The sequence below is a fragment of the Cinclus cinclus genome, chromosome 3, assembly GCF_963662255.1.
Source record: "Cinclus cinclus chromosome 3, bCinCin1.1, whole genome shotgun sequence".
In the NCBI taxonomy this organism is placed as follows: domain Eukaryota; kingdom Metazoa; phylum Chordata; class Aves; order Passeriformes; family Cinclidae; genus Cinclus; species Cinclus cinclus.
The window spans coordinates 96,440,778-96,454,785 of record NC_085048.1 but is presented as its reverse complement, the minus strand read 5'-3'; the positions used below and the strand labels follow the sequence as shown (position 1 = coordinate 96,454,785).

The following is a 14,008-nucleotide window of genomic DNA, read 5'->3' as shown; positions in this document are numbered from 1 at the left end:
AAGCAGAGCAGTGAGAGACACATAGCAAAATATTAGGGGCGTTTCCAGTGATCCAAGGCCTTCAGAGAGGAGAAATAATCACGTTACTGCCTTTCCTCACAGCTTGACAGAAATTTATATCCTTTAATCTCATGCAGCGAATCCTCTGTTTGCTTGGGCTTTGGAGATTCAACAAGCACCATTTGCAGTTAGCACAGAGCAGGATTCCCCCATCACTCGCTGTTCTGATCCTGGCCACAGCCATCAAGGACTGCTCTGCCTCTGTATACACAACATGGACGTGGATCAGGTATCAATTCAAATGTGCAACACAGCTCAACCCATGTGGTCTGCAGAAGACAGAAACATCCACAGCAAAGTGCAAAAATAATTCACTGTCTTCCACTTGATCCCCAGTGATGTTTCATGGCATCCCTTGGCACATCCCACCTTGTGTGCCCACCTCAACCCCCTAGAGCCACCGAGATGCTTGTTTTGCTCAGCCCATCTCCTTTAGGCATTAAAGGCTCTTCTACCTGCATTTCTAGGGAGATTATTCAATGCTGTGCATGCTGAAGTTCTGTACAGCCCATTGCAGGAGCCCCAGTGCCCCTCTAAAACATTTCAAGCTTGCTCTTCTGCCATCCCTCCTTCTTGACCATCAACAGACCAATACCAGCTGCATGCCTGGCAGTCAACATCCACTGCTCCACCTGGAGTGCTGTGTGCCATTTGTATTTGAACGATTCTCCTCCTGGCCCACAGCACACAGGGACCCCAAATGGCTTGGATTTTTGCCCCATGCAGTGCATCTCAGCTGTGTGTAGCCACGTCCTGGCACACGTCCCCGCCGCGCACGCCTTCCAACAGGTCAAGACATCACCATGTCCCAGCGCTGGCTCATGGCTGTGCTCTCACAGGGGTTGATGACAAGCTCTTTAATGCTCTCGTTCGTGTCCCCAATGGTCTCAGTGTCCAAGCAGAAGCGTGAAGCTATGTGCTCAATGTGTGACCCAACTTTGCCCCAGCGCTGAGGGAAGACACACGACAGGAGAAACAGGTGAACAAGCTTCCTCGCCACGATGCTTTTACTGCACTGTTCCAGCATCAAGAGGACAGCTGTCATCAAGCCCTTGTGGCCTGATGCAGTCAAGTACAAGGTTCCCAAACCCACACCAAGCAGAGCACATGCTGAGCACTTTTCCCATCAGAATCACACTCACTTATCTCAGCCTCTTCCTGGCTTCAGGAAGATAATATATTACTAACAGCTTTTTCCCCAGGTCACTGGTTCAAATGCCAGCTCAGTGATTAACTGCAGGGAAATGTTAGCATCTGCTGGCTGACTGGCAGCCCATGTGAACTAAATTGCCAGTTTGGGTTTGACTTCTTCATTGAAGTATCCAGATCACCACCCTCGCTAATAGACATCCTTATCAACACACTCATTTAAGAGGCAAAGGGCTGAACAGGCCAGAGTCTGTACTCCCAAATTGACTGTGCTTACCAGATGAAGTCAGAGCACAGGCCATTTAATGTGCAGTAATACTGTGATGAAAGGAAGGGAACTTCAAATAAAATGGGGGACCAGTGAAAAGGGCTCACCTGCTTGTTGTCACCTTCTTTACAAGGTGACAGCAGCACCTGGGAACCAGGGAAGAGGGTGTACACAGACAAACACAGCTGCTGCTGGCGGACATGGTGGTTGTACGTGTATGTCCACTCCTGCACAGAGGAAGAAAAAGAAAGGCAGTGAGAAAGCAGTGTTGATTCTTGCTACCCTTTTACCTGGAAAACAAACACTTTGGCTTGGATCCTGCCCCTTACAAAATCAAAATCAACACTGACTTCAAGAGGCATCAGGAGAAGTCACTGGGATTTTTCAAGCCTCCCCAAAACTGCAGTTGTCACTGAGGGACTGCAGGTACTAAAAAAATGTCTGCAGAAGCTGCTAGAATATGTTTTATGAGACAAAAGATACCATAGCCGGAACTGGGCTGTGGTTGGAGAACAAAAGGATTGGAAAAAAGCAGAAGAGAGGCAGGAACACTACTAACCACATACTGTGCAATCCCATTTTTTCAGGGAAGAGCAACAGAGATGCTTTGCAGCTGTCAGTGGGAGACAAGAGGTGATACATAGCAAATGTCTGAAACGCCTGGGGTTCTGTTCCCAAATACCACAAAAATAAAGCTCTGCTTTCTGTCCAGGAAGTGGGACAAAATTTAAAGGTTAGCTATAACCATTTCTACTCTTGTTCCACTGGGCTGTCTTGGAAGTTTTTTTCTTTTGCTGCTCTTTCAAGTTCACCAGATCTTTGCCAGCTTCTCAGCCCCAGACATAAACTTTGGAGGAGCAGAGACACACTTTGTTCTGTGTGATGCTTACCAAACAACAGGAGATCTCTGGGATTACCATCTTTTTCACCACTGGATGTTTTTGGGAGAAAAAGAGGAGCAGCTGACAGTTGGACAAGGATTTCCAAATGTGCTGGACATAGCATCATGGATGTACAGGCACTCTGCTTAGCCCAGGAGAGTTTCACAGAAGTTTCCTCCAACGTTTATTCCATCTGAACACTTTCTATCATTTAGCTGTGCCTGTATTACCCAAGAGCACCTCCTGAGAGGATCCCAGCCAAGGGATGTCTGTCTCCCTGTTATACATTTGTGTGCACAAGCAGGCAAGAGCTGGCTGCTGGGAAACCACAAACCTGGAGAGGACTTCTGGAACAGGTGTTTTGCTTATAACTTTTTGTGAGCATCAGCTTTGAAATTAGAAAGAACAGGGCTGCAAGGGTTTTCCAAAGGCTCCCAGCCAGGGTGAAAAGCAGGATCAACTCTTGCTGTGCAAATGGCTCTGAGCAGCAGCAGTGGGAGACGATAGAAAGCAGTTTTCTGAGCCATGGCAGGGCAGGTGAGCAGGGCTGGAGGACCAACAGCAGGCTGGCTTCAGTATCAGAGCGCAATAACCCTGTCAGAGACTGCAAGGCCAGGGAGCAAAAGGGTTCCCACAAGAGACCCCAGGAACCACAGCAGATGCTTTGACAGGTTACAGGCTATGAAAACTCTGAACCTGCTGTGAAAGAAAAGGTGCAAAGAGGAAGCAGAACAGTTGGGAACTCAGCTATGGAGGAGTCAGAGCTCTGTGAGAAGTGATGTATGTGAGCAGTGGTGTTGACAGTGGAGGGGAAGGCAGTGCTTAAACATATGGCTGTTAGGCTGGTGCTGGAAAAATGAGGCTCCTGGGAAACTTCAACCCTTTCTGAGTGCTGGAGGGGAATGTGAAGAATGGCTGCCCTGCTCTCAAAGCTGGGATGCCTGCAGCTCCCCTGACTTTGAATGGTGGAGGTTTTGGGTTGCATTAGCATGAGTTATTAGAGCAGGGAAACACTTCCAGTCCTTTGGCATTTGTCACCATCAGCAGCCCTAACTCCTCTCCTCAACTTCAAAACAGACAGCTACAGGCATTTAACTCCTAGGAATATAAATCCCACTTTCATTCAGGTTCTTAGCCACCTGGAAGGGAAAATGCACTTTTGTACAGCAGACCCAGCTCCGTAAGGACTTCACACTGTGATCCTCATACTCTGTGCTTCTTAGCCTACTGCTCCCCACCAGCTCATGGAAATCAAACCTGGCTTTCTGAACAGCCTGCCCATAGGCCCCTTAGCAAGAGCTGCCCAGGAGCTGGGTACATTACAAGCATTCATTTTCAAAGCTGTAATCCACACCCAAAGGGCCTTCTGGCAATTACTTTTCTTTGTCATATGGAGCAGGGTTTACCTGATCCTACAGCGAACATGCTCCAGACATCCCAACCACGCATGCTGTCAGCTGCTGTGTAAACCACCAGCCTGGGAAATCAGGTGCCAAATTAGTCCAGCATCTGTGATGAACCAAACCCTACAGGGCAAGCTTCAACATCTGTTCTTGGCACCCACGCTGCTACAAGCTGCTTAGAAAACCTGCTTTACATTTTTAACCAATTGTTTGTCATTTTAGTTCAGGATAGGGCTCAAGCTGCACCCATGAGGCTCCTCAGCAGCAGCCAGTTAATCCTGTAACTTGTGTTGAATTCTCCAACTAACTCAGGCCATCACACTTTTTTGTTTTGACATCTTAACCTTCTTGCTTCCCTGAGGTAACTTATGGAAGTCTGCTCCTACCAGAGGTTCTCCATGATTTTTTTCCAGACCAGGCTATGTTCAAGCCTTCACAATACTCACATCCTCTCAAGGCAGGACCATCCTCTCATCCAGCAGCGGACCATGGGATAGGAAGGGTGGTGGTAACCCTTTCCCCTAAGTTGACATTGATCATAAGAAGTGAGGGCTCCGGAGTTGGATGTGTGCATCAGTTCCACAGCTGACACTGGATCCTACTCTCCTACCCCCAGGCTGTCCTTTCACTGTCCTTATCTCAGCTGACAGATTTTCACACAGCTCATCTATCTCAGCAGAATGGCTTTTTATGGAAGCCAGTCCTGTTGAAAATGTTTTATCCAGCTCTAATCATGTCTTCTTTCCTTTCAGCCCTAGATGAAAGCCAAAGAAAATTATGCAGAAATTTAAGAAATTTGGTGGGGGAGGAGGAGGGAAGTCAGTTGAACACCACAGAATCCATGAAGGACTTTGAGTTAAAATACATGCTCATGGCCACACAAATTTTTATCTTACCCTTTCTCTTCCATTTTTTTATGAGTTGGGATTAATTTTTTTCCCCATGAAGAACTACTTTATCTCCTAATCCCTGGCACACTGACGTGGCCAGCGCAGCAGTGACACCAGCAGAGCTTTGCACCACAGAGGTTGTGGTGGATGGGGCAGCTCTAAGGAGCCCTGCAAGGAGCTAGCATGTTTTCAGGGCTGCAGACTTGCCTGAGGAGATGCCATCAGGGTATAGAGCTGACCCAGAACCAAAGAAAAACAGATATATGAGGTAAAACTGACCTCAAGATTTCCTGCCTTTTCAAAGGCAAAGATGGAGGGGTGGTGGAGCCAGGAGGAAGAGGGTGGACTTGGAGAAGAGAGCTACAAGCTGAACAGCACAACCACTTCCTCCACAGCCTCAGATAACACCAACCCCCTCATCTGAAGCTTGTGACTGTTTCTCAAGGCTTTACCATCATCTGAGCTGGCACCTGTCACTGTTACTGAGCATTACAGTGAATTGAAGAAATTATTTTCAAGAGTGACCTTTGGCTTGGCATAGCCTGGCTGGCAGATGGAGCAAGGACCCCCTCAGCCTGGGAAGGAGCAGTCCCATGGGAGCCCAGCATTCCACGGCAGCAAGGCCTCTGCAACTGAGAGGGCAGCCATACCCTAAAGCAGGGGCAGTAGCTAGAGAAAAGTGTTTCTGAAGAAGGTGGAACAATCTAATTATCCTATTATCTTCTTAAAATCCCAGGGAAGGACTTCCTAAGGCAAGAGGCTGCACAAGTCACCTCAGGATACCAAAGTGCTGCCCTCATCAAAAACCCTGGGATACAACTGGTACTTCCACACATCCCAGGAGAGGGAAAGCAAAATACATGGGGTGCCCAGGACAACCTGGGTGCAGAGATGATGCCCCTCTGCTCTGCTCACTCAGCCTGGCTCCCGCAGTTCCAGCCAGCCTACAGCTGAGCCAGGTCATGCCCACGGAGGAGAAGAACAAAGGCTTTTGGGGGAGGAAGGTCAGAAGAAAATGTTTATGGTTCAGATGTCTCAGGTGGGTCACTTAGTTTGGGTAGATGCTAAATGCTCACCAAAAAAAATGCAGATCTAGTCAGCACACAGAGGACCTCAAGCCCACTGGGATGAGCATCAAAGCCATGCCAGGAAGATCATCACGCTGCCTTTCCTCCCCAAGAAAAGTCAAGGTCATGCCACTCAAACGCAATGGCAACCACTCAGCTGCAAACCCCAGGCATTTTGGGGTGCAGGCCCAGCAGATGGGTGCTGCAGCCTTCCCCCTGTTTCCTACTTGTCTAAAAGACGCCTGAGCTTTACATTCCTCTTGCAGCAACTGCTTACACATGTGTTATATCCAGGTCAAAGCATCTTCAGATTTTTTATCTGAAGTATGTCAGGTTTCCTGAAGCTGCTAATGACTTAAATAAATCCCAGTCAGATGTCTTTTCCAAACTCTATGAACTAATACCAACTGACACTTGGTTTGAAAAAAAACCCACCCAACTACTCACATCTTCATTAGATAGATGAGGACAAAATTATGATCAATTATTTTCCCTCAGGTGCATTTCTCTCATGAAAAACTAAATCAATCTGTTCATTTAGCAAATGAGACGCAAGAAGTCATGGAGCGCTAAGGCTCCAGTGGGCAGGAGCACAGGCAGAGCCTGCTGTGCCCCAGGGCTTGAGCACTGCACAAACATCTCTGCCTGTAACTAACGCAGGAGCCCCCTGACAGCCACTCTGGGGTCCTCAACCACCTTAAGATCCCTCTGAGAGCCACCTCAGGGGACAGAGCCCTCCCTGACTGCTGCCAGGCCTTCTGGAGAGGAAAGGGTTAAGTGGATCCCCAGGATGAGAAGACAGAAGTCTCCCACACAAAGATGAGGGGTTTTCTTGCGCCTCGGTGCCCCTTTCAGTAATTCAGGACCAACACCAGACACCATCAGAGAGGTTTTTTGAGACCTACTAAGGGTGTAAATCTGATTTCACAGCTGAGTACTCGTCTCAATCTACCCAAATTATGGATGTAGCCAGAGGTCTCACAACACCCTTCCCCAACACTACAGGTAGAGTAACATAAATAAAGTAAACTAAAGAGCAGTTGATTGCCATCTGACAGCTCCTGTGCCTTTCTCCTCAAACCATGACAGCTCACATCTGCTCACATCCAGTCCCAAGACTTCATGCATGTAATGTTGGTAAAGGGCTGGGGCAGCCCAGCAGGGAGACAGCTACAGAAAGGCAATCAAAGCAACCAAATTACTGTAACTATAATTGTGATAATAAAGAATTTGGACAGCCAGGGTATTTCCACAGTACTTACTGAATGTCAAGAAAGCACAGTTTTGATTCAGCTAAGCCTGTTTTTCACAAAATGAAGCTTTGGGTAAACAAGATGTGACTTCAGTATGTTAAAAGTGAAGATTATTGCCCTATTCTGGTATATCAAATGCAAAACCAAGTAGCATTCATGACTGCTGCATAATCAATCCTACACAGCCTGGTGACTGTAACACCCATGTCATCCACAAGTTTAGGTGGTCTTGTGGCAACTGAGTCACTAAAATGTAATTTTCTATTCACAATAAAAGTTTATATATCCTGCTTTAAGCTGAATTATCCTCCATGGGTACAAGTAACAAAGAACTATCCTAGAAAAACAGAGAAAGATAAAAAGGAAAGGCTTTTCTCTGTTCCTGCTGTGTACTGAGTGCAGCCATTCTGCAATCTGTTTGTAGTACATTTTTCTGTTCCTTTGCAGAGCTAGTCCTGGATGTGCACAAGAAATGGAGTTGCCATCCAGTGGGAAGTGTTGACCTATTGCAAACTGCTGCAGAATCAGAACAGGAAGATGAAAAGTTCGTGGTGTGAAAAAATCCAAAAATTTACTGCACAGAAATGTCAAAACAAAATGTGTTTGGTGGTAATGAAACAATCCAACTTACTGGCATGACATTTCTCATTTTAAAATACCACATCAAATTGGTATTTCAGAAAGACCAATAACATTTCATTTTGAAGCACTAACTTGCAGCAACATTTTTCATTCTGATTTTCCCAGATTTTCTTTTTTAAAAACAGCCAATTCATTGGAAGTTGCCATTGTCATTAGAACACTTTTCCTTTCTTCTGCAGAGCTAGCCCTAAAAAACATGATGACCTGCTCTCATCAGCTTCCTGTTTGTGTGAAAAGTCCATGTAGCAGTGGAAGAAAGAAAAGCAATTCCGGAACACAGAAACCAGTGAAACTTTAAGAAGTGTTACTGTATGACACTTGCAATTTTATTAACTACATTTTCTCAACTGACTAATATTCAAGTAGTCATTGTTGACTTTACCATGCTGTGAAACAGATATTAATTTCCTGCCTACAGACAGGCATGCAACTGCATTTGAAAGAGATGCACATAATTACATGCTTTGTTTGCACACACAAATCAAGGATATTTTAAGCAGTCTCCCCGAGACTGGGCCTTTTATATGCACAGCTACCTGGTTTGAATGTGTAACCACGAGGGTTAAGGATGCACAGTTAAGTGGAAGGCAGCATACCACACTACTTCCTACTGAATGACTTCATGGCATCCATGGAGAAGCAAGGGATTGTTAGTCTCCCTCTTTTATGAATGGGAACACAGAATTTACTGACATGCCCAAAATCACAAAGGGGACCTGAAGAAAAGGTGAGTTTCGAAGCTGTGTGTATCTTCAGGGTCTTGCTCCAGAAACTCTGCAGCAAGGCACATGTGCCTGCTTTTGACTCTACCATCTCCTAGGCTGTGCTTTTGAAAACATCAATTCATACAGCTTTTTCTTGTCTCAGTGAGACTGAAAAAACTGAGATCATCCTCATTAAATTCTTGCTAGTTTAATGGGCAATCCAATACTGAGAGAATGCAGACTATGAAGTTACAAATGCCACTGCAACTCAGTCCATTTTGAGAGAAAAAAGGCTGAGAGATGAGAGGAAGTTATAATTCTCTTTGCCTTTGATCTGTGCAGATGAGCAGTATGTGGTGTTCCTGGGAAGTGGGAAAAGCTCAGCATAGGCTTTCAGGAAATGAGTGGGACATGCTGTCCTGTGGCTCCTGCACCAGTCCCTGCTGCTGTCCAGGGCCTCCACCAAGGTCAGGTGGAGTTGCCAGGGTTTAAAACATACTGCCTAAGGGAAGGCACTGGCAGAATGGGTAAATCCTCCAAGAGAGCTTTAGCAACCTTAAGAAATCATCTTGAAGCTGCCCAGCATCACAGGAATACACAACACATCTTACCTGTGCCTTTGGTACTGTGCCTTTGCTGCTGTTACAAGGATTTAAGCTCAGGATGGGGAGCTCTTGGTCTTCAGACTTGTGTGACTCCAGGCAGCTCTGCCTTTGCCTGATTATCCCAGTCTGATAGAGCGATTCCTCAGGAATCCTGTGGGAACAGCATGAAAACAACATCATACTGCCCCATGCACAGGGAGGCTCAGTGGGGTAAGTTTGCACCATTTCACCTTCAGAAAATGAGGGGTGGCAATAACTACCACAATACTGAAGCACTGAGAGCAGCACGTGGACAGGACATGCAGAAGCAGTGCACAGAGATGGATGGCTGACCTTTATAAGAGGAAAAAATAAATAACTGCACAAGGCAAACAGAGGAGCCAGGAGTAGGCTGTGAGCAGGCTGAAGGTCAGCCTTCAGATACAGGAGAGGGGAACTTTATAACAAACTGTCACAGAGCCCTGGCATTGCCTGCGAGTGCTGCTGAGCGATGCCACACATGACAAAAAAAAAAGTAAGAAAATGGCTATAAATCATTTTCACACAGTGATTCTGCACTCAGCTATTGCACCAGCAGGTCCCTGAAGGTATCTCTAGAACTTTGCCATCCAGGGAGCAGGGGAATGAATGCAAGTAAATTGGTAACTGGTGTACATTGGTAACTAAAAGATATCTGTGCAAAAGCAACAATATTTAGCAAAGCGTTGGGCTAGAAGCAAGGCAGAGCCATCTGAATACAAGTCATAAAATCCTAGAGTGAATGGTTTTACAACAGAGAAGCCTTGAGTGCTGCAAACAGTGTGAAAGGACTGGAAATTAGTGCTTGTTTAATAAGCAGGAGTCATTAAGTATCAAAACACGCCAGCAGAGGCTATGGTGGATTTTCTGCCTTGGGATACTTTTGTAAGAAAAACTCTCTGTTTCCCTACAAAACTTGTTCTACAGCATGGGCAGGAGGACACCTAATGAATTCCTGAGAGCAAATGGGAATAACTAGTGCTTTGTCCCTCTGAGCCCTGCAGCAAAGAGCTTAGAGGCAGCAGATATCATAGAATATGCCAAGTTGGAAGGGACTCCCTTCCACCTCAGGATCTCCAAAGCCCTGCAGTATGTCACACTGTGAGCAAGTTGTGTTTAAAGGCAGCACAAAATTCACTCCTCCCTTCTGTGAAGCCCAAGGGAGGGGGTGCTTATGTCTCTGGGGAAGAAGAAAGCTCTGTGGGGCAGGAGAGAGGGATGGAGCATCCCACCAGCCTGCTGGACACAGGTGGAGATTGCACGTCCATACCGAAGCTCGGGATAAACATTTTCCAGGTACCACTTGAAGCTGTGGCATTTCAACTTCTTCCGCAGCTCCACTCTGCTCTGGATGCTGTGGGAAGAAAACACCACAGATATACAATGGAAACGATGCAGGTGAGACCCAATACACCAAAAAGGGAGGCTGAGAGAAACCCATCAGAAATGGTCACACAGACAGCAAACACAAGAGTATCAGCAGCTCTGGTTTCTCTCTGCATGAGCTTAAGCAGTTGTTTTGACCTCTGTCTCTTTGGAGGTCTCACTTGGTAAAGCGGCATGTTGACATACTGTCAATTTTAACAAGGAGTCTGGAGCTGAAAAGGTTCATGGAAGAGCACAGTCATTTAAAAATTATTAGTAAAAAATGTATGCTGTCTACTATGATTTAACCCTTACCTGAATATAATAACATATTAGGAAATTAAAATATGCGATTTGCTATTTTAAGTTACTCTTGGTTTACAGGACTACAGGAGCCCTTGATTTTCAAGAGCACCTAAACACACTCGTAAGCCAGCAGAAGTTGATCACACAGTGAAATACTTTTTTCTTTCATTAATAAGAGCAAAATTTCTGCTGAGGGATCACGCTGTACAGTGACATTTTCAAAACTCCAGCTTCTCCCTGGGCCAGCCTCCACCTGTGGAGCTTTTAGGAGCTGGCTTTTATGGAATGGTCAGAAGCCTCCAGTACCTCAGTACCTCCTTTTCACACAGGCCAACTTCTCTGTGCCCTACTACACTAAGCAGAGGACAGAGCTGCTTCTTCATTCTGTGCTGATGAATGGGAGGAGGATATTAATTCATTGGGAACAGGGGAGTCACCAGGACTTCAACTCATTTATTCTAGAGATTGAAGAGTGGTCACAAGGAATTCAAGTTTGGACTCAGAACCCCCTGGCGTCTGAAGAAAACTTTCTAAGGCAAAGACGAGTGTGTGAAAATGAGAAATACAACACAAATATTTACAGTCCTCCTGACAGGGAGTAATTTCTCACTCTTCACAGAATGAATGGAAAAGTCCCTGCACACAAACACTTGCTGCCTTCCAATAAAGCATCAGGAGGCCAAAAATTTGACGATTTTCCTCCCTGTCAGCTGTCACCAACATCTCTGGATTCTCCCGGCCAAACTCCACTCTGGGATCATAAGAAGTTCTACGTAATGCCAAAGACACGACAGAGGCAGAGGGGTTTTCCCCCTACCTGGGTTTGGTTCACTCACTGCAATAAACCAGCATAGCATTTAAACTGTTTATCCACCTCAGTGCTGTAGCATGTGTCTATCATTAGCATTTCATTGTCACTACAGGAACAAAGCAGGCGGGTTTCCACAGCAGGGGGATGTCTCTGTGAGCACCCACAGCAGCAGGCAGGGCACAGGCAGCAGAGGAAGAAGAATCCTTACTTGCCAAAAGGCCTCCCCTGGGCTGCGGGCCGGGCAGCGTAGTAGTACTGCTTGAACTCATCCATCCACACCTCTGCCGTGCGCTTGGTGTTCCTGAGAGAGGCAACAGGACACACTCAAACCGAGGTGACATTTTCCAAAATGCACCAACTGATCCATCCTCCCACCCTCAGCTTGGTCTTCACCCAAGCCTCCTCTGAGCCAGCCCATCTCTCACTACTAGAGAAGGTACTCCTTCCTTCCCATTACTCCAGGGACCAAACACATCAGGCCAAATAAAGCCTGAATGAAGAATTCATCATTTCAAACTCAGCTGGATGCTTTGCATCCACCAGACCCAGAACTGAAGGTTGTCTTAAGCATCATCTCCAAGGCAGGAGTGCCTGGGGTTTTTATTCAGTGGCCGGGACAGAGCTCTGAAAAGTTTGCCAAAGATGTGCAAATACTTCCTTTGTTTCAATCCTTAATGGACTCTCCTGCTTTGCACTCCTGGATTTCATTGCAGCAAACCTCAGCATTCAAAACTTAAAGAGAAACCACCCCACCACAGTGCCACAGCATGAATGCCAGCCTCCCACATGAGCCAGGTGTGGCTCTGAACCTCAGCAAATCTCCTGTTGACTTCAGATGGCTCTAACTCCTCTTGCAAATTAATTTCTTGCTCCATGCCTGCCTATCCCTGCCCAGATCGGGGAGTCCTCCAATCTCCTGCTCCAAGGCAGGTCAGTGCCTCCAAGCTCTTGCTGCCACACCACTAAGCTGCAGGTGCTGTGAGCAGGCTCGGATCCAGCCAAGTCCTAGGGGCCCAGAAAAGGATTATTCTGTAGCCATCCCTACACTGGACTATAAGGTGTCTCTCACACTGAAAAACTACCAGTATGTGACAGAAAGGTGGATATATTTTTTTGCCAACACCTCTATTTAAACAGAAGTGTTACAGAGCATCAGGTTACCAGGAGCTGCTTCTGTCAGTCTATACACTGTAACATTAAGGCTGATAGATACTCAAAGGTTAATAACATCCCAGCTCCCGTGGCCTACAGGTACATTTCTCCAGACTGATTTTCAGTTTTTCGCTGATTCCTGGGCTTCCTCCTCTCTCCCTCTAAGGCAATAGTCTAAGTGCTCTTCTCAAGAGGTGACTAAATCAGTGTCTACCTCTGTACCTAACCTTCCCTAATGTGCAGGGTTCCTTTGTTTGGCTTCCTGATATCATTTGAGTTTACAAGAAACAAGGGGATAAGTGCCAAGGCTCACACCCAGGCATGACACAGACATCCCCGAAGTCCCCAGAGCCTGCGCCTGGCAGGGAGTCAGAAGAGCTGTGCCCATTCAGGCTCCCCTTGCTCCTCCTGCAGGTGATGCAATGCAGGTGCCACCTTTTCACTCAGGTTTGAAGCAACTCTTGACAGTGGAGATTTTGCCACATCCCAGGCCCCTCTGAAGTAGTCTTGCTTCACTGCTGAAAGCTAGAGCCCTCCTAGTGATTCTCAAATCTGCGCTCTGCTCCTTGATGCCAGCAATGCCCTGTGCCTGTCACTGCCATCCCTTACCTGCTCCACACCCTGTGTGGCTGGAAATCACACATTAGGTGTTAGTGAGAGGTGTAATTTGCACTCCTCCCCCTTGTCTCAAGCAAAGGCTGAGGAAGCTGCAGAGAGCCCGGGTCAGCAGTAACCCTGTGGCAGACACCTGGGTCTTCACAAATGCTGCTGGCTCTTTCTAACAGTGGGAAGCCCACACTAAAAGGAAAGCCTGGTGCGTAAGCACTCATAGCTGCAGGTTAGCTCAGAAACAACCCTGCATTTATTGTAAGTGCCCCCAGTGCTTTTCTCTGTCATTCATTTAAGCAACAATATTCAGCCTCACACTCTGAAAATGGAGGAAATCCTTCCTGACCTCACCAGCAGCTCTAATCATCTTTGCCAATGCCTATTCCCACTTCTGGATTTCCTCCTCATTTGTCTGATGTCTCCAGGATCTTAGCCCATTTCAGGCAGCCCTGTCAGAATCCGATTCAGTCTGTGTTCCTGTGTGTGAGAAGAGGTGCCCTTCAGCTGGTATGCCCTGGTAGTCCCTTCAGTGTCCATGCTAGCCAGGTTCAGCTCAACGCTGCCTCTGCTCAGGAGAGAGCATCAGCCTGGAGACAGAGCCACCCAATCCAGCAAGTTGTGTGGCTCCCATCCCAGAGAGGCACTGGGAACCAAATTTTCTGGTTCAGCTGAGGCACACTGAGCCTTCAGCTAAGGTCACTGGCTACTGACAGAGATTGCTGGCAGCCTGATTACAGGTCATTATAAATGTGTTCTGATTACCTCAGGGTCTAAACCATTCGATGTTCCTATAGCCAGTGCTCAGGGATGTGCTGGGGCCATCCC

General features: G+C 46.8%; 1 protein-coding gene across 1 annotated transcript in view; it reads right to left on the bottom strand.

The window, feature by feature from the left end:
* Positions 1–850: 850 nt before the first annotated feature.
* The window catches only part of GALNT14 (polypeptide N-acetylgalactosaminyltransferase 14), an 89,776-nt gene continuing 76,618 nt past the window's right edge, over positions 851–14,008 (bottom strand). The window contains exons 11-15 of the mRNA XM_062489348.1: positions 11,631–11,723; positions 10,211–10,294; positions 8,929–9,073; positions 1,585–1,704; positions 851–1,009 (exon numbers count right to left, since the gene is read on the bottom strand). Of these exons, the coding sequence (XP_062345332.1) occupies positions 851–1,009; positions 1,585–1,704; positions 8,929–9,073; positions 10,211–10,294; positions 11,631–11,723 (601 nt within the window). The remainder of the gene's footprint in view (positions 1,010–1,584; positions 1,705–8,928; positions 9,074–10,210; positions 10,295–11,630; positions 11,724–14,008) is intronic.